This window comes from Anas acuta, chromosome 7, assembly GCF_963932015.1.
Source record: "Anas acuta chromosome 7, bAnaAcu1.1, whole genome shotgun sequence".
Lineage (NCBI taxonomy): Eukaryota > Metazoa > Chordata > Aves > Anseriformes > Anatidae > Anas > Anas acuta.
In genome coordinates, this window is record NC_088985.1 from 29,572,135 (window position 1) to 29,593,207 (window position 21,073).

General features: G+C 41.1%; 1 protein-coding gene across 7 annotated transcripts; it reads left to right on the forward strand.

Annotated features, from left to right (window-relative positions):
* Positions 1–739: 739 nt before the first annotated feature.
* Positions 740–20,429, forward strand: PLEKHS1 (pleckstrin homology domain containing S1). Of its 7 annotated transcripts, XM_068688615.1 has the most exons (16): positions 740–876; positions 961–1,136; positions 3,215–3,282; positions 4,444–4,535; positions 4,641–4,747; positions 6,128–6,262; positions 7,442–7,514; positions 8,192–8,299; positions 9,027–9,122; positions 12,617–12,727; positions 13,700–13,818; positions 15,103–15,312; positions 15,404–15,505; positions 17,172–17,307; positions 18,043–18,131; positions 19,302–20,429. In XM_068688615.1, exons 3-15 carry the CDS (start codon positions 3,252–3,254, stop codon positions 18,109–18,111), a joined length of 1,389 nt encoding a protein of 462 aa, XP_068544716.1. In that variant the 5' UTR covers positions 740–876; positions 961–1,136; positions 3,215–3,251; the 3' UTR covers positions 18,112–18,131; positions 19,302–20,429. The 7 variants fall into 7 exon arrangements, with proteins under 7 accessions (XP_068544716.1, XP_068544723.1, XP_068544718.1 ...); XM_068688617.1 differs by having other exon boundaries at positions 744–1,136; positions 15,106–15,312; XM_068688616.1 differs by having other exon boundaries at positions 746–1,136; positions 3,080–3,282.
* Positions 20,430–21,073: the final 644 nt, after the last annotated feature.

Sequence of the window (21,073 nt, forward strand, 5' to 3'; positions counted from 1 at the left end):
TTTGCAAGAGATCTCTCCTGGTAGACCAAAGTTTTCCTGGAAAAAGCACAAAGGAGCACAGCAATTCTATGTGCTGATTTACAATGAAAGGAAGAAATTAAGGCTGAATCTTATACAACCTTCAGGCTTGTCCAGTATGTGAAGTATACAAAGATCAAGCATCAAATATCTGAAGACACTGCCAGAGAGGAAAGCAACTTGGAAAGACAATATTGAAAGAAAGAGATAAAAACATAGTTCATTGTGTAGGGGCCAGTGTCTCTGCTAGATGGAGCATTGCTTTAGATCACATCCAAAAAGCATTAATATTATGTAGCCTGCAGGAATCCATTCAGAGTAAGGAAGCCTGACCCTTTGGCTCAAGCAAGGCCAGATAGCTGAGTAGTGACTTATAAGCTGTGGGACATTTTAGCCTATTTCCCATTCAAATTTAAAACTGTTTTCTGTCTAAAAGCACTTCCATTGCCTTTTGCAGGATTAGCCAAATGGTTTACTGCATAAAATCAGTATCATTAATTATGCTGGATGTCTCTGGAGAGAACCCAGATAGTAGCCTATAACCAAGATGGACATTGACCCAAGAATGAAAGTGCACTCTCATTACGTAGGTAGCATAAGAGAGCCTGCTCCACCTCGTGTGTTAGTCAGTACAGCTCTTTAAATCAAAACTCGGTTACATTTTATGGCACTTTATGATCTTTTATGGTTGTTAATGTTCCTTTATCTTCCAGTAGTGGGTGGATACGATCTCTCAGACACGGTTCTGGGGGAAAAAAAAGGGACTGGTTAATAAGCTGAAGTTAAAAAAAGAGTTGTGGGTTTTGTTGTTTTTTTGTTTGTTTTTCTGCATGGGAGACATTTATGGCTGCCTCAAATGTGTGTATTTTTTATTTGTTTGTACATGAATATTAATCTGGGTTTCCCCTTTCAGAAAAGTCTTTAATTTACTTCCCCGGGCAGAAACGGGAATTTCCTCGTGGGTCATATTTCACCTGCATTTATACCGCGGCTATAAGAAGGCAGTGACAAGGCAGGGTGAGGACACCATGCTTGGCTGCAGAAAGCAATACAAGGAATCTTGAAATACTTCAAGGTGTATTTCTCGAAGACTTTCTACGCTATGAAGACATCTGCCTGTAAGTACTAACACCGTTTGTTTTACTTATCTTGGTATTATATTTGTGAAGGTTTGTAATAGCCAACATCTCTGTCATTTGCAGTGCTTTATTTACATTTTGACTGAAGTGCCTTGTTGCATTTCCACAGGTTGAAATCAATCAAATCTCTTAATGTCAGGTATAAAAAAATCTGAGGGGTATAATCCTGGAGTCAGCACTGTATATTCTGAATTAGACATAATGCATTTAAAAGCTTGCTTTCCATTGAAGTGAAAAAAATTAAGTACAACACTTAAAAAAATTTTTTTTTTTTTCAAAATGCAAAGTGAGATAGCACAAATGGTGAAAAGCCTACTGTAATCTCACGGGTTTCTGTCTTTCCACCTGCAAACCTTGACTTTTATTGAAACTTGGAGGAGGCTTCTATCATGTTCTAGGTTCTTGGAATGCTGCTTTGAGATGCATCGCTTGCCCATCGTGGTGCCTTTGTCAGTCACACTGAGAGGAATATTACACTGCACTTCATTGCAACCCCAGACTTGTTCCCCCACTACTGACATTAAGAGTTTGACTGTGTGCAGTCACTTTTAGTTCTGGAAATAGCTTTTTTGTCCTTTTTTTGGTAGGCAATAGATGAAAAGACTAGGCAGTAAATTTTATAATAGTCTGTCACCACATTTATACAACCAATCTTTCTCCCCAAAAGGCAAAATTGTAATGGTTTCCCTAAAAAAAAAAAAAAAAAGTACAAGCAGAAATATAGCTATACTAAAAGCTATACAGAGTTGTCCATCAGACCTGAGTTTGCAGTGGTTTGTTCTCATTTACAGCTTTGCCTGGAACTGGGTATGGAAGCTCACAGCTTGATCTGTAAAACTGTGGAGGTAAAACTGTGCATGTAACCTCCTCTGTGTCAGGTGACGGCCAGTGCTCACCACTCCTGGCTGTTCCGTGTTTACTTCTAGCACCAGGTTATAAATCAGTGAAGAAATAAACACAAAGGAACCACCTTAAATCTCTCAGTGCAGCCAGGGAGTGCAGCAAAAAACTTGAGGACAGCACTTGCAGTCCCCCAGATTTTGCCAACGAGGTTCGTGTGGCATGCACACTGGGGGCTGTGTCACCTTGTAGCTGACAGGGAAATTACCAAAAGGCAAATGAGCTGAAAATGCCTGTGGAAGTCAGTAACCAAAGCCACCTTTTACCATCTAAATGGTCCAAGTCCCACAGATTGTTGCTCGTGTGTTTCGTTGTGGGGTAATTTAACAAAATGCTGGCGAAATCCATGGCAATGCATCAGTGCCTTCTGCCTCCCTCCTAGCCCCTGCTTCCATCTCTGCCTCAGCCTGGCTGTGCCATGAGCAGGTAATGCAACTTCTCGGGCTCACAGGAAGATTACTGTTTCCTGGTTAATATTGGAGGAGACACTGTGAAAACCGGTTGACATAAACAAAAACAGATACTGTGAAAAACCATGATACTAATCCACATCCATCGCTGTTTATAAATTGTTGGGAGAGCACTGTATTAAAATTAGTACAGACTAGATTATTATCTATAGCACTCTGAACAGGTTTTCGAAATACCCTCAGATGTTAAACTCTGCAGGGCATGTGATGCCTCCTGAACGCGGGGCTGACCACACTGCCAAGGCCATGCCAGGAACAGGTGGGATGCAGCATTCCTCGGGTACAGTTTTGTATCTCCTGCAAAGGAAGGGGCAAAATACATTTCTATTGGCAGCTCTCCTCACATCCAAAGCAAATCATTCCTTTGACTTACAGAAATTTAGACATTTTATTATGCATCATTTCAAATTTACAATATAAGAATAAATACAGTCTTATAGCATATATGTAATTATAATATATAATCTTATTAAGTATAGCAATATATTTAATATTTTTTATGATTGTTTCTGTGGTTTCTTATGGATTTTTTCTATGTTTAATTTCATATAGTTTAACCACCATAACAAAAATAAACACCTCTGATATTTTCTCAAGCAACCATCCATGCAGTGAAATGTTACTCAGCAAGAAACAGGGTGAAAGGAATTAGCTTCAAGTTTGCTGTTCTCTTTCTTTTGTTCTCAGAAGGAAAAACAAAACAAAACAAAACAACACAATCAGGATGGCTTCAGGAAGCAAGAAAAACTCTGCAGGTACAAAATGTCATTTACTAAGATTTACCAGTGGTAAGGTAGAATCAGGTTTCAAACTATTGTTTTCAATATTTAATACTTGTCTCTTTCACCTCCAACTGCCGAGGAGTTTGTCATAAACAATGGGTGAAAAACAGGGGAAAACAGTATGTTGAAAGTTTCAGAGAGCTCAGCTGGACTTATATTGTGTGTTAATTTTGCTCCTTTGCTTCCTTCATTAAAGAATCTGTCTTAAACGCAGTGTTTCCCTCTAGAGCAGAATCCTTCTTGTCCCTTACAGAGGCTGGACTGATTTCTGAAAACATTAAAATCCTTAAAAATCAACTGGGAACTGTCAGTAGCTGATGATGAAGTCACCACAAAGCTGGGTGTTTTTTTATTGCCACCTTTCCCAGAACTTAGGCATGTCCCAGGCTGCTGGAGGTTGACTGCGTTCTTCAGTCATTCATTGGGTTCTTTAAAAGTCTTAATTTCCCATACACTGCTTGCAGCTTAAAAATAGAATAAGATTGTCACTCCTTTCACTGGGTGTTCAAGTGCTCTAAGATTTTGATCAGAAATCCATCAGTGGTTAGAAAAAAAACATGAATCTTAAACTGTAGTTGAGCACAGAGTACGCAGGGTCATGAAGAAATGCATTCAGGTATTTTTACCCCTAGTCTTTTAGCTTATATTTTTTTTGTAAGACTTCTTCCTGTTGCTCCATCATGATCTGCACAGTAAGATGATTTATCCTTCGTGGTGTTTGCAGCCTGTCCATACTGAATGCCATCTACAAATTTAATTAGGGTGCTGTTTACTGTCTTTCAGATCGCTAATGAAGAAGTTAAGTAAGACCAGACCCCAGAACTTAAGTCAGATCAGTTAAATAAGACAGAGCTTTCTGATATCTTCCAAGCCACCTCCCTCAATGCAGGACATTGCCACTGTCACTTGTTTACAGTTTTGGCCAGTTGTCAGCAGTAACAGGGACATCAAGGAAGCATGGCCTGGCTCTAAGTTTTATAGCTTTGATTTCTGTCTGTCTTCTCTAATTGAATGTGCTTTATGGCCATTTAAGCACAGAAACCCAGTGCTCAGCTTCATTTTCCAGTTCAAGGAGGTCCCTGGAGGAGATTAATTGGCAACGAGTAATGGTGCCATTTGTTTCTCTTTGATTAGTGGGAGCTCAAAAGACGTTTTGCTCTGAAGGTGGAATCTGCCAGCATGGATTCCTCATCAAGTCACCACCTCTTCAACTTTTGAACTCACAGGTATACAAACACAGATTAGTCATGTTCCAGCAATCCTTCAACAAATATATGCTCTTTCTGCTACCCTGAGTTTTAATGAGAGACAAATTACTTTCTCTTCGGCAGAAATCCTGGAAAAGGCGTTTTTTCATCCTGTCCAAATCCAGCAAGGGCAATTACATCCTGAAGTATCTAAAAGGCCAGAGCGTGAAAGGCTCCATACCTGTTGATGAGTATGTAACCCAGATGCATCACTTTTTTATTTTAAATCATGTATCAACCCTCCTAATTGGCCACTGATTGTACAGACACTTGTTCCTGATTGAGGTTCTTCATCCAAATCCTACTGAAGACAGAAAAAGAGTTCTTTGGGCTCTTGTAGGCTCTGGGTGCAACTTAGAGTGTATATTCTTTGTAGGAGTAAAAATTCTAAATGATTTTGATGGAATTTGATACATTTACGTGAGCAATTGTGGTGATGTGGAACCTGCAAAGCAGACAGGGTGTCTCCATGATCCCAAAGGCAGTATTCTACCTGCAGTAGAAGACATTTTGTATTCTCTGAGGACAGTGCTATGCATTCACTCACACAAGAGTAAGGATGGGCTACGGCACTCGTAACTGTGTAGGCACACAACCTTTCCCGCCTTACAGCTTTACAAAGTGCTTTGCAAGTTGTGCAGAGGTCTCCCAGCTTTCACATGGCCCTTTGGGCTGATGCTGGCTGCCTCTGCCTCTTACCCTGCCAAGAAATTGCTCTGCTTGGCTCATTTGGGTTGGTCATTTCATCCTCATGGCACAGCATCCACTGCAGGCTTCAGCAAGTCTGTGTGTCACTGGCTTTGTGCTAGCAGCCTTACCATGTCAGCTATGGTGTAAGACACATCGAAGGGAAACAGTTCTGGCAAAGAAATGCAAAGATTTTACCAGCCAGACTTGGAGCTTGAGCCAAAAGCTTGTGGAGCTGTTAGGAGTTCACTGGACTCATTGGTGTTGTGCTTCTCCCATTAAAAGAATTTATATTATGAAGTTCTGAAAAATTTCCAGCTTGCTCAGCAATATGTGGTGGCATTATTACCATCATTATCATTACTGTTGTTATTATTTGTACTGATTTAACTTCTTGTAAGTTACTGAAAGTAGTGCTTCCATTTCCAAATGCATTGAGTACACCTTTTCTATTCCAGAGCCACTCCATTAAAATACTGTTAATATACAATTAGTTTCAAACCAAATATGCTGTTTTATCATGGATTAAAAACATCTGCCATGAATTTTTCTTACTATCATTTCTGTATTAGAACAACAGCCCCATTTTCAGAAATGGTGTTCCAAAATCTAGACATGAATCTTTGTAGAAGTTGATTTTATTTTTTTTTGTTTGAAAATGTTCTTCACTGTGAAAGTCCAGATGTTTTTAATGTAGGCACTTATTTTCCTGAGAATTTTTTCTGTTGAAAAATGTTTACCTTTTTCCATGTAAATCTTCTCATGTCACGCTGTGCTTAAATTAAAATGCACCCCTACAGAGAGGTATAAACATATGTGTGTCTGTATGTATATTTGTAAGCATGTACAGTTATATAGGATGTTTCGTATCATTATCTACACAGGATTGTAAAAGTTGAAATTGGAATAAGTAGTTCCGAAATCATGGCAACGGTGAAGAAGATGTTCAGATGCTTTCTTGAAGAGGTGATGTCTATCACTACTGGAAACAGATGTTACTACCTCATTGGGAAGAGCAGGTAGGCAGAGGAAGATGTGTAAATGCAACGTGACATTGCAGTTAAGCTCATGTAAGACCAAGACCAAGGAATGGTTCTGCTCCTTTCCTGCAGCTCTGGCCAGCCCCTGCCTGTGTCTGAGCAACTGAGTGTGCAACACAAGGTTTCAGCTGGCTGATCCCAGGGAAAACTGCTCTCTTGTGTGCTGTTTTATCCCCCGCAGCCAGGCTAATTCCTTGCTGTTTTGGGCCACTGGGCTAAGCTCCCCTGCAGCCACACTGGTACAAGTCCAACACGTGAAAGGAGTGGGAGCACGAAGGCAGTGGCAGTATGGCAGTGCCACGTCAGCCAGTACCCACTAGGGTCGAGGAGGAGCAGAGGGCTTTGCCTCCTCACCCAGCAGCTCCTGGGAGCCAAGACAGCTTTTGCAGTTAGTAGTCATGCTATGGAAAGTAGATCAGTAATCAAGGGAAACAGATTGAAGGGGAGGATTCCCAAGAGGGAGAGCAGGTCCCAAGGGGAGCAACTCAGGGCTGGACTGCAGCAAGGGCAGAAATCACTGCCACACAGGTGAGCCTCAAAGCTTTTTGAGGCCAGGGTTTGGCACAGTGCTCCTCTGCTGCTGCTTCCCTGCCTCTCTTCTTTGCCTTCCCAGTCCCAGGCATGTCAGGGGGGTTCTGCCTTGCTGCAGAAGAGCAGCTGATGTGTGAAATGCTGATAAGCACAGAAGGAAAACACATACCTGTGTGCTACTTGAGCGTGCCACCCCACGCCTTCCCCCTGGGCACTGCTCTCACAGCCAGCCCTCCCTGGGAAGAGCTGCAGAATTAATCCAACGAAATCCACTCACAAAAACAGGGCTTCAGGGGTGCTTTCAGGAGAAGTTTCTCACCCTGCATTCCCAAGCTCCAAAGCCCCACTAGAGCAGCATTACACACGGAGAATGAAGCAGAAAGCACCGTGGCACCTCTCCTACAAAAGCCTCTTTGTGCCTTGTAGCTCCTGGCCCCATGTTGCACCTCTCTGAGGCCAGACTTTGCTATCTGGCTCTTATCTGGCTCTTGAAAGGAAGGTGCAGATTTTCCCTGTTGATTTCAAGAAGCATTATTTTGGGTCCATGGGAGGAAGTGGGTGAGCAAGTGGGTTTTCCTTGTGTTTTACCTGTTAGTAGGTGTTCATTTCTGTTGTTCCAACCTACAGCCTGGAAATAGAGGACTGGGTCACTGCGATATCTTCAGTCATGAAGGCCAAAATAGATGGACACTGCCCTCAGGTGACGTTTCTATACTTGATTTTAGAAAGAAATAAACTTGTAATCTCATTAGAAACTTGTGCAAAGGCAAGGAATTGTCTTGTCCTGGTTTTGCAAGTTGGCTCTTGATTTGGTTAATCAGAAATTAATTTTCCATACAAATGCTGTACCCTGGGTTTATGCACTAAGCAGGCACTGCACAGGCTGTTTGTGCAGGGATTGTTTTCACATTGAAAGAATCTGTTTGAAGAGTAAAACACATGGAAATGAGGAGGTGATTGACACCATGCTACAACGAATTGCACCTTTGATGTGTCAGAATGAAAATGCATGTGTAATTCTTACCGTGTACTTTTTGGATATATCTACACGCTGTTTTACAAAGCGATCCACATCTAGTCTGTCAATACTATAAGCGAGCTGGAAGCCCTGTTATTTCCAGCTCCAGCCCAAATTTCTGCACCATGTCAGCCAGCTAGGCCACCTAGTTCAGAGCCAGTGCTAAGCCTCTTACACCCCATCAGCTTCCAGTCTGCTCAAAGTGCTAGAAGCACAAATTTGCATCTGCCTGCAAAATGCCACCTAGACAACCTCCCTGAGCCATTAGGAGTAAAATCACATTGTTGTGTGATGTGCCGGTACATTGTAGCTCATGCCATTCGGGTGCCTGTCTTACACAGCTGTTATCTTATTTGTAGAACCAAAATCTTGCAAATCCAGAAGTCAAAAGCCGGCCCTGGTCTTTGCCATTATTCTTGGATTCTGAAGATGTGACCAGTTCCCTGGAAAGGCAAAGCTACCTGGAGGTAAATGGATCAGCCATCTTTAACAATGGGTTTGTTGCCAGGGATGTCTGTGAAATTGGATTTGTATCATGGCTTGTTTCAATCGAAAGTTCTTCAGAGCTCATGCAATGGGTGCCCAGGTGGTCTGTTCTGGTCTGTACTGGGGTTCCTGAGTAAGAGCAGGATGATAGCATCATCGCAGAGTCCCCACAAAGGGCCGGTACTGGCACGTTAGTTTAGGAGTCTGCATGTCAGTAAAGACAGGTGATGATGACAATGAGCACTGATATTCATAGGCCACCTCAAATGACCAGCAAAGGTTGGTCGGCAGAAAATAGCTGCAGATTAGCTTAGACATGCCTTGGAAAAGCCATGGGATGATTGTTTCAACAGCTGCTTGCCATTCTTCCTGTTCTATGATTGTGCTTGTCTTTGTCTCTCTGTTCAGACTCTCAAGCTTAGGGGACTTTGGTCCAGTGCTGTCCACTGGAGCCTGCAGTCCTTGCTCTCTGTGCCTTTCAGATCTCTCCCATCAGTATTTAAATAGAAAGGGAAGCATCACTGAATTCCTAGAGCAACTACAGCCTGTCCTTTGGTGACAGACTGAATAGCTGCCAAAGCGTTGGCTTTCTGCAGTCACAAGGTGACATCAGGGCTGCAAATGGCCCTGATGGAGGAAGCTGAATGCAGGAAAAGCACTTAGAGTGCATCTCCAGGAGGAGTCAACATTTTCTTCTTTTGAATGCAGAATGATGATCCCTCAGAAGACAAGAACAGGCCCAGTTCAGATCCTGGCCCTCGTCAGGCCCAGAATGACTCACTGAGAGGAGATTTTCCAAACCTGGTGAGCAGAACAAATAAAACTGCTTTTGACTTGTTCAGTATGCAGAAGTGACTATGGGCTCTTATCTCACCTGGCTGTCTGTAACTATAGATTATTCACCTACTTCCCCAGCACACTGAGCTGGATTTCATTATGAGGATTTCCTAAATATAGCTAGTCAGTTGTCGTGTAAAGCATTGAAAATAACCTTCTGAGAACTTGCTTGAAATGCTTGAAATACCCTTTATTTACTTTGTTTCTTGGGGGCAGATCCTCAGAACTTCTGTGCAGTGATTGCAACTTGTGGCAGCTCCTGCAAGCTTGGTGAAGAAAACTCTGAAGTTGCACTGCCTGAGGATTTGTCCCTCCTGTCATATTTCCCAGCTGTGCCACACTCTTTTTAAATGGCTTCTTTCTGCAGCCTCTGCAAGTAGCCTTTAAATTGAGGCACACCTCAAGTCTGACCTTCTATTAGCCTAACTGTATCTTCAAGTAATTTAGCTTCCCTATCTTGCAGGAATTGATTAAAAGGATACAAAAATTAGTGTTATCATTTTTTATCAGCTGAGTGTTCTGACCTATGTTCCCCGAACAAGGAGACATGCAGCACTTTCAGATGTTTGTCACCCGCCCTCTGACTGCCTTTGCAGCAGTCAACAGAGCAGAAGGCACAACCAAGGCTCCACCAAGGAGCATGCAGTTTGGCAGCTGAGGATAAACCTATGTTTAATTGCAGTTTAAGCGTTGAACTATGATCTGGAGTAGCTGAGATGCAGGGGAAGAATCTCTGCTGCTATCACAGGGTAGTGAATCACATGTTGCAGTCACCATCCGTGTGCACAGGCTGGCGGTGGGTATGATATAATACAGTTTTATTTAGTGGACTGAAGTGAAAAGAGCTGAAATTACATTGCAATGCCGTGGGTTATTGCCACAGTTCAGCCGATGCACTGTAATTTATGGAGGTGCAGTCATTCAGTTATGAGTCTTAGCTCTGAAATGCACTGGGTCAGCCCTTAGTTTGACTTTAGCTGGTGCTGCTACCAAGGCTGTCTTTCTGCCCCTTTCCTACACTTGCCGCTTCCGTCTCATACAATAATCCTTCTCATACTTACAGTGACTCAGAGGGTATGTATTTATGCAGCTTGTCAGACTAGGACGGACTGACAAGCAGCACTAAAATTCCTAGATAAGGAATTTGGATTTTACCTGTTCTCCTTAGCCTGAAGCAAAGGGAGTGGCAGGAAGCTCATAAATCTGTTTCAGCCTGTGTGAAAATGAATAACCTTGCCATGCAGCTAACAAGGAACAAAAATGTGCCTTCATTTGATAAAAATACTTCATTTGCCTCATAAGATTAGCATCTGCTAACATCTCCAGTTCTATTCTTTCCTCAGTGATGTCTGGACAGCTGACTCCCATATTAAGCCCTTGTATTTACTTCCTGTTAGCAGTATGACTCCACATTTCTAGTATCTGATTAGCTTTACTTATTTATTGGCCGTTCCCTCATCCAGGCCCTGATCTTGCAAACTGTTTGGTCAGTAGCTATTGCTCATGCAAACAGGCCGGGACCCAGCCACCTTCAAGGGCTTTGAGAACCTGGCTCCGCTTCAACCCACATTTTGGCTCTACCAAACCACACCTGACTCAGCAGCTGAGTATCAGCTATTGCCACACGCAGCACTCAATATGTAAAATGCATCAAAATAAAGAGCACAGGCTTGTATCATGGTGCTCATTACTGTCCTGCAGGTACCTAGGCATACTAGTCAAGAGTCTGGCTTCAACACATGTTAGACATGTGATTTTTTTGAAAGAGAAATTCCTCTGTCCAAGGGCAGCATGTAAATTTTGACCCTTTCCCTAAAGAGCTTAAAACCAACAATTACTCAATTGCTTTCCAAGTTTCATTTTCATTTTCTGCTACAGCCAATTTCCTCCATAACCCATTTTTTCTCTCTAATGTAAATCCAACCATGGTTTCCCACAGCCTTAAAGAACTCGTTTAGCTGTACAGCTGAGAATAATTTTACACTGAAGTTAACTGCAATTCTCTGGTTGTAAAGCACTCGGAGGAACAGAGATGTCAGCAAACTCCTTGAGGAAAACACCATGGTGCTGCTGTTTAACCTTCTCCTTCCTATTGTCCCCATAATCTGTGATGGTGCCAAGGAGAACCAGCATGTGTATTTGGCAAAAGGTGGCCACTGTCTGACTGCAGGCTCAGTTTGGGAAGCTGATGAGTTCTGTTTACTCTCTTGAGATTTTGGAGGAGTTGGAGCATCTCAAGACTTAATAAAATCACCTCCTTTTTCCCTTTTCCCCAGATGTTAACTTCTTTGATCAATCCAAAGCCCCTAGAATATCAGTAGGAAATTTGTTCTTGACTTTAGATCACGACCACAGAGTTAGTCTTGTTCCTGAAAGAGTTTTGTTATGCACTTCTTGAAGGACCATTTGTAGGCTTGTTCTCGCTACTGCAGCATGGGCTCCTTTTTATGTCATTTATAGCAACAAGGAACAAAAATACATTCATCATCTCTAATTTCAATTCAATGCCAGTATCTTCTCTTTACATGTATGAGAGTAATTAGTTGAATTTACTTTACCTGGAAAACAGTAATATATTCTGTGACATATTTAGCAGTTACTAAAATGATCACCATAGAAACCAAGGATGTAAGTGGAGAGATAAAAAATGGTTGTATCACAAACATGGCATGGAGAATTGCATTGGGAGACAGCAAAATACTAATTACTATATTCTTCACTGCAGTGAAGTCAGAAAGGAAACAAAAATAAATAATTTGCCTTTGTGACTTAGAAAGGTAAACTCGGTGAAGTGATTATTTTCTACTTGATTTACCAAATGGCCACAAATTTAATATTTCAGGTATTTATGAACCTGGGAGGATATAATTCAGGACACAATGGACTCAATATAGGATTTCCAGCCCCTGGGCCTATGTTCTAGCTCATGGAGAAGTATGAGTTTATAGACTTCTCATCAGTAAGGGAAGTCCCAAATACATTCTTTACTTTAGAGCAGTTAAAAGATACTTAAAAATGGCAAATATTTCCCAATCCACTTCTATATTTCCTACAGGTTTTTTTTCCTAGTGTAAGAACTGAGTGTAAGACTGCAAATAAAGAATCTTTTGCATACAAGCACAGAAATGCATGCAGAACCATATGTGAAGTGTTTAGCCCACCTGATTTTTAAACAAAATAACAGTTTTTGAACAAGCAGTCAATTGCAGCTGCCTGGTTACCAAAGATCCATCTATGAGAAATATTAATACTAGCAGCCAATTGCATGTGCATGATTTCAAAAGAGCAGAACTACAGAAGCCTGTTCCTAAAACAACCTGAACAGACTCTTCAAGGAGAAACACATCTTCCCATCTTTCCTGTGAATAGTTGCTGATTCTGTTACTATTAGTAATTGGCAAATACATCTTAAATGATCCATATAACTGAACCTATTAAATATAAAAACATACTTTTAACAGGGTAAAACTCTAAGAAAGAGTGACGAAAATTCGCTGTCATCGGATTCAGATGAAGACATCAAAAAGGAAGTGGAAGCTTATTATGAAACTCCCAGCAATCTTCTAGCAAAGGTAATTTATCTGTTGTGGTTTGTTTTGTTAACAGCTCCAAGGAGATGGAGATATTTAATGAACCAAAGAGGAACTGGTATGAGGAACTACTAGTACCTTGCCAAAGAAATATGTAGATAGAGCAGTAGGTAATAGTTTAAATGCGTACAAGGAGAAATGCTTGACTCAAAGGATCTTTCTGCTAAAAAGTAGTATTTTGACAAAAAACATTTGTTGAAATTCCCCAACATGACAGTTTCATTGTAAATGGCTTTTGCCAATTGTATCCATTTATTTTTATCAAAAATGAAAATTTCATTTAGAAAATATAGCTGTACATTATAGATTTTAAAATGTAATTCTGTTGAAGTATTAGTAAGTGGCATAAAACCATGCTGTAACTTAAAAATGCTGTGACACATTTGGGTGTGTGCATTTCAGTGTGAAACAAGGGAGCAGGAGGAATCATACTGGTAATTTTAAACAAATTTTGGTGCTTAATTTGGGAGGCTGATTTCTCTAGGCTTCCCATGTAGTCAGTGGTCATGAGAAGCTAGTTAAGCCAGACTTCTGCAGAAGTCACAGCCTTTCTCCAAACACTGTACAGCTAACTGAACATCATTAACATATCTTTTATCATAGAATGTAAGTACTTTTAAGTTAAGCATGTACAAAAGATGAGACTCTTTTCAATCTGGTTTTCTGAATTAAAATGTAACAAATTTTATGTGGTGGTACTTACAAATATAGCTGCTCATATTCCAACCTAAAAGGAAAGCAAATGGTAGTGTCAGTAATACCAGATAACACGAACCTCTGATTTTCAACCACATTTCTAGCTCACAGTTCTGGGAAGTGAGTTATTAGAGGAAAACCAAGCTGTATTAACCAATGGTCTTAAACAGCACCAGTACTGAACAGGAGAATTAAGATTTTTTTTCTGTTGGAAGAGCAAGAATATCTGTGTTTTATGTTGTTAACCGTTTCTAACAGTGCATTACTGAAGTATCTAAGCCTGAGCCTACAGCTGTATCCCATGTCCCTGTGCCACCAAAGAAAACATGGGAGAGGAAGCCAGTAAAGGAGAATGTCTATGTGTCGATGGAATCACTGTAAGTAACATCTCCACTAAAGTTCTGCAAATAACAAGTGACGTGGTGATATAGCTAGAGCTGTCGTTTGCAAGATTTACTTTGCAGTATCTAAAGGCTGCATCTTGTTTGAATGAATTCTTCAGTCTTGGTTCAGAAAGTTCAAAACTCATGGAGTGAGTTTCACCCAGAGTGAAATTCAGACTCATCAAAGTGGAATTTAAGCTCACATTGCAACTCATGCATTTAGACAGGCTCTGATTACAGGACACAGAACGTTTTGGTGACTGACAGTTTAGCTAGGTTCTCACAACATACCAGCCCACCACTGTCCTCAGACACCACAGCCAAGTTTCAGCAGCGATTCAGACACGTCCAGCCCAGAGTGGTTACCTAGTGGGTAAAAGAGGAATGAAGAATTGCAGCAACAGCTCCCAGCTTTTCCAGTAAGGAGTTAACATGGTTCCCAGTAGATCGTCTCCTTCTTTCCATTTTCCCATTGGAAGTAGGGGTCTGATGCTGTGTACGTTGGGGGTACAGTGTCTGGTATGCCACAGAGAAGGACCTGAACTTTGTTTCACAGTTGCAGTGCCACCAGGAAACTTCACAACCAGCACAATATAGCTGAAGAGACGTCTGCCTACATGGTAACACCAGTCCTGAGGCACAGAGTGGTAGATGGCTGCTGGCTATGGCCTGCCACCTACAGACAGTCAGGTCTTATTTCACATAGTGGGAGGCAATCAGAAATGCAGACCCACAAACCAGTTTATTACAATAGAGTTATTCGAGTGTCTTTGGGAGACTTTATGGAGTGATTCACTATAAAAATCTCACAAGCCTACGCAATCTGGGTTCATATATGCAGCAAGAGCAGTTTTTGCTACTAACCCAAATGTTGTTTGAAGCACAGAAGGGAGTTGACTCCAGGCATTATATGGCTTGTCAAATAACCTGAAAAGTATTAAAGCATTTCTGAGTTACTGTATCCCCCAGGGGACAGCATTACATCCTGACAAAATCCAGTAAAGCCAAGGACAACAATCTGTACTCATTTCTTTGTAAAAGCACGTTGTAAGCTGGAATGTTTTCAGGCTTAATAAATAGTCTTTAAATGCTGAAAAGGTTTATTTTAGGATTTATGGTCCATTTTTAGAAGGACTGTTTATTTTACTTAGCTGTAATTTTGTCCACTGACTGTTTTACAAGAACTTGTTATTCTTTGCTTCACTGACAGCCATTTGATCTGGCAGGAGTGTCTGGAATGGCCAAACCAGTTCAGTTTTTATCATCATTCTTCTTCAGTAGGCTCCTGGATAAGAGTTGCCAGCTCACGTGCGGATGTGATAGGCCCCCTACTCCTCCCAAACGCTGGGCAAGCAGTACATGTCCAAGAGACTTGGAGGCAAACCGAGACCCAAAACTCCCAGAAAGCAGCACCACACAGCAGTTCACCCTCCGAGGAAGGCACAGTTCATCACCACTTTCAGTGGTTCAGTTGTCTGTCCTGCTCAGGTAAGCGTCTTCTCCATTTTTCGCTGCAGAGAAGACAGATATGTTCACAGGTTTCAGTTAAGGCACTGGTCCATGATGTTTTCTCTCACAGTCAAGTTACAGATGAGACGCAGCTGCAGGTGTTGGATATTTTCATCCCCCTGGCTGACATTAACAGTTACCTACAACTTACTGAAGCAGTAGGACAAATATGGTAAGTCCTGGATATTTTGTGATGGTGCAGATCAGGTGTGAATGAGTGACACAACCGGTGTTGGGATCCATACACAGTTTTAGCAGTGCAGAACAGCACAGGGTCAGTGTGTGCTCAAGCTGCAGAAATTCCTTTCTGCTTTCTGACTTTTCATGTATTTCATGTACTATTTCAACTGCTGTTGAAAAGGGCTGTGTAGCACTGAGATCCCTTAGCTTGCTGTATAATAGTTCAAGACGGAGGCCCACCCCAAAAGCTAATCTTCTAATGTTAATAGGTGTGAAATCAACTAATTACTGCTACTCAGGTTTGTCTTTGATTTGGTGAGTCGTAATGAAAGCATGTCTCAGAAATACAGTGGGGGGACATTATCTTGTGACAGAGTAAATAGGGACTTTCCGCCAAAAATCTTGCAGGGTTTGGTGGCTAATAATTTGTAACCCTTTGTTATTGACAAAAAAAAAAAAAAAAAAGGATGAAAATTAGGAAGAACATACAAGGGATAGACACTTCAAATCCCATTTATGTCTTATGAAGAAAAATGGGATGTGTGGAAAGAGATGACAATTTTTTGAAAAGCCATAAACCTGTCAGTGGAAAGAATGACAACATGGAACTACCAGCACAGGGGAAGCCATTTCCAAACCTAGTACGTTCAGTGATCTCTTTCATCAAATCCTTTCTTATCTTTTTCCCTATAACCTACTAGCCCAAATATTACTGACCTACATCACATCATTTTGTAATTTAAGTGATAACACCTGCAAAGTACTCAGAGAGTCTCCAGATGTGTGAGCTGTAAGTGAAAATTTAAAAGATGTTACATAAATTAAGCTGACTTCGGTTTGATGCCGTCATAAAGTAACATCCAAACTAATCCCAGCACCTGTTCAGTGCTAGGAATCACTGCTAGGCAGAGATTTTCAATGTAGGTGTTAAGGCTTTAGCACATACATCCTCTTAGTAGTCCCACTGGAAATTACTGCTCTCCCTAGACCTTTAATATCAATTACTAGAAAATAGGACCCCCCAAAAAGATGTTTTTTGATCTGTGCCTAAATTTACAGAGCTTTCCCAGCAGAAAATCACATTGAAAGGATTTGGGGCTGGTTCTGGGCAGGAACAGAACACTAGGTCTGACTGCTAGCTTAGCTAATCCTAGACAGTTTGTCATCACAGAGAGTCTATCAGAGACCAGCAGGAAAGAGATAATGGAATTTCCATAAGGGTCCAGTCAGGACAGCAAGAGATCTCTGATCCTTGCAATTATATCAAAGATAAAACACATTATAATAAATTTTAGTTTCATCCTCTTGGGATGTCTTGGGAAAATTATCTCACTCCGACATGAATATACATGTATGTACCTGCACCAAATCTGGCCCACAGTTTTCAGACTGGAATCCCCAGATTTCACTGGTGATGTTTCTAGCAGCAATCTCATTTATTAATGGCCTGGGATGTCAGCGTCACACACACTTTACAAGGTGTGGGTGAAGCACCTTGGTTTCAGCTAGAACCAGATCAAGAGGCTGCAGTCACTCAGCCCGTGTCATTTCCAGAGGGCAGTATGGTAAATGCAATTCTGTTCACTCTTTCCCATTCTGTTAACAGTAATTCAATATTCAACACAATTCCTTTGTTGTCTCTCCTCCTAATACCCTAGTGTCTCACAGTGGACTGGTCCTTGCCACCTGGGATGTTTATTTAACCACGGAGACCGTATAGTGGCTGTGAATGATCTGCACCCTCAGAACTTGGAGGAGGCCTCCTTGTTCATCAGCAGGTCCGTTAGAAAGGAGGTATGTTCAACTGACCTGAAAATGAGAGTCAAGTAAATCAAGTGAGAAAGCGCTTTGCTTTTGCCTTTCAGAGGGCTTCATTCAAACCAGTTCACTCTGTTTTGAGTGTGGTGTGAATAACCTCGGTACCAAGTAGTGCCTCAACATCACTCGATGTAGCATTTCTTATTCCTGTGCTGTTTGGGGAATGCAAGGTCTGCACTGCTGTGTTTGAGGACTGATCTCAAAGAGTCTGAGCAACTCAAACTTTAAATTAAAGTTACTTGGTATGTTTTGGTTGAGGTCTGTGCATTGAAAACTTTGGGACGTAAATGATTGCCTCCAATGGATTTGCTTATAGTGGTTTTGGGTATCGAGGGCAGAACTGTAGGCTCTTACCTCCTTATCCAGCTATTATCACTTTTTTGAAGTATGTGGAAGATTTCTAAGTGGTACCTTAACACCACTGCAATCTGCTACACATTTATACCCACGTTTCTCTCAGATGGGCCCCAATTTCAATAGTCAGGTTCTCTGACCCATACATGAACACCTTCACATTTAAATTTTGCTGAGAAAGTTAAGATCGTTAGATGCTGTTACCCTCTAAAGAAAAGAAAGCCAGTCTCCATAAGGAAAAACTATTCACCTCTCTTAACAGGGTATTTTTTATTTAGCTAGTTAAAACACAAGTCAGATAGTAGCACAAATGTTTTAACAATCTATAAAGCAGTGTCTCCCACTTTTTCTTTTAAGGTGAAACTTACTGTATGTAGGATTCCACATTCAGATACTTTCCATGTTAAAGGCTGCTCATGTTCCTGAAAAAAGACCACAATTAACAAGTAAGTGCCAAAGTTCAAGGGAAAGGATCAAGGAGAAGAATGTAATGTATAGTGTATGGAGATCTGTACCTTCTAGAGCTGCCAGACAGATTTTGTTGCTAAGTACAAAAAACAGAATATAGATTTCATTTTATGTCCTAAGAACTTGTTTCGGTGACATGAATAGCTGTGTTTTAATTCTGTTTCACATTATCATATATTTCAGTTGCATGAGCAAGAAGGTCAAAGCATTTACAAAACATCTGCGTTGTGTATGCTTTGCAGTTCAGTAGAAAGTAGTGGTTCATGCCTCTGCTTGCCTCTTTACACTGAGTTACATAGACTTATCCCTAATTCCTGAACCATTTAGGGATGTGGGAACAACCTACATTTGGAACAAAGACACCTTTTCCCTTGCTTCCTCTCAGTTTCAGAACAGCAAAAGCAAGCTGAGAGCTTTAATGTTGAAAGGAAGATTGGGGGTCCTCCTCTTGCTATGGAAGGAAGATTAGGGGTCCTTCTCTTTGCTATGCCCCTCATGTTACAGCCACAAATATGCATATAGAATGTACACAGAGCTTATACCTATTCTGTATGGATAGGCATACATTTGTACATACAGGTGTATGTATTTACAGACATATATATATAGCTGTTAGATAGATTGTGTTAATACACAACACTGTGACAACAAACTAAATAACCATTTTTGAGTACAGACCATTTTATTTTGCTAGATAGCCAAAATAAATTAAACTGTGTTTAGCAGGCATAGATTTACCGTTATTAGCATATTTAAGGTGGATTTGGCCCAGAGAAGACATTTGTCCAGCTTCCAGTTGAATTAGGCCAAATCAAGAAACAACACTTATTAAAATCAGCGTTTCTGCCACTTACTGCAGTAGTAAATTTGACAAAGGTCATTTCTATACGTGCTTTAAAATCCAACCTGGACTGAAAAAAAAAAAAACTTTATAAAATTGTATTCAGTATTCAGCCAGAAATGAAAACAGTATCAGTAACTCAAACAAACAAAACCATTTATACAAACAATTCAGACTCAGCTCCTGTTCAAAATATTAATTTTCACACTGTTCACACAGCCTTTCTCTTCTGTTTTTGAGATAAGAGTGTTTGTGATATGCTTATTTCTCAGGATGAGAAAGGATCACTTTCAAATATTTTTTACAGTGGTGTTCAAAGGCCCACTTGTGCTGAATTCTGCATAAAGACTGAGGGAAGCCCCAGTTCCGGAACAACAGAGACTGAAAATCGAAGAAAAGAAATTCCTTAGGAGCCTTCCTCCAAAGTTGCTGTGGGATTCCTTTGCTCTGGGCTGTCTCTCTCAGCCCAACAAATCCCCCTCTGCCTAAGGAGTCTGTGAGGATGCCACGGGCATTGCTGTACGGGGCACTGCCAGCTCCGTAACCACGTCGGCCTGCTCGAACAGGCCTCTAGGCCAGGATCCTAAAACCATGAATCATCTAGGTCAAGAGCACCCACCGATGACGTGTCCCTTGACTTTCCTGACTGAGGCTTGCCTAAATTCTTCTGAACTTTAGAAAAGGCCAAGCCTTCCTGTCTTGTTCGAAGACTCATCTGGCTGTATAACTGGGATTTTTCTTGCGTGTTTTCAGCAGGCATGGGGAATTGCTCCGCTGTTTCCACAGAAGTCTTTATTCTGGAAGATATTTTTATGCCTGTTCTTCCTTCCATTTTTTAGACCAAATATCCTGCACTCTTTCAACATTTTTTCCCCAAACATTTCATGTAACCTTTCCTGTGTCACTGACCTGCAAAACAAATACCTCCTTTTTCCAGTTATGGGTGAACAAAGAAGTGAGACAGTCTTAAAGCAATTTCCTGAAACTTTGTATAGAAACATTTCCAAGAAGAGATGAACAAAGAGAAGCTCTAGACTGTATGCAGTGGTGAGAGGAAAGCCAGGGCCACAGAACCTGCATGTGGCATTGCTGCTGAAGCTGACGTTGAGCAACGTATGCTGCACCTCTTAGCCATGGAAGGATGCTACTTCTGGAAAAAAACAGGATTTGGGTAGAGATATCAAGCATGAGACAATTCCAGAATATTTCAGAAAACTGGGGGGTTACTTCTGTAAACAGTTACTGATGTGTTACATTAATCAATCCTGTCAGTTTGCAGTATGATAAATGAAGATAATTAATGTTACATATTGGCTGATTCACAACACTTGCTAGATATACAACATGAAAGTGACATCGGTATAGTAAATTCTGGTAGGGTTTGTGAAGTTGTCTGTGCACATGATCAATAAATGGATTATCACTTTACAACACATATTGTATTCCCTGACTACCTCACTTTCTCCCAATACAGCCCCTCTTCATCCTCCAAAGACCACCTTTAACTTTCCAGTAGCCTGTAGATGGGACACCAAATAGCCCTTTAAAAAAATAAAAATTAACCTACTCTTAAAAAACAAGAGCAACCTGCTTCTGTAACACTTGTTGCCAATATGAAAATTTTACTTTTCTTCAAATGAGCAAATTCTGCTAAATCTCTGTGCTGCCTCTAGAAATGCACAGCAGTACCCAGTGCTCCCATTAAATCCCAGCCACCCCCCAAGACATCATCTTTAATCCGATGGCAGCTGGCATGGAGCTGCTAATTTTTTAGATTACCTGTGGGCATTTAAAGGTGCTATGTAAGCGGACACTTAAAGTAACAGGTGCTATTGTAACTTCTTGTTGCAGTACACTCTGTGGCATCAAAAATCTTCTTAGCCAGTCCCCAGGTAACTTTTGGTCTGTGGAGGGTTCCTGACACAGATGTTTAAGTTGACATGAGCTGAAATTCAGTGAACCCACAGACTAGCACCTGTGTGTAAAACAGTGGAAAGAAGGCTGCAAATCTCGAAGTCTTCTTGCACCACTGACCACATACAGCTACCTGTGTGGAAGCAGGGGCTGGCGTTGGATGCA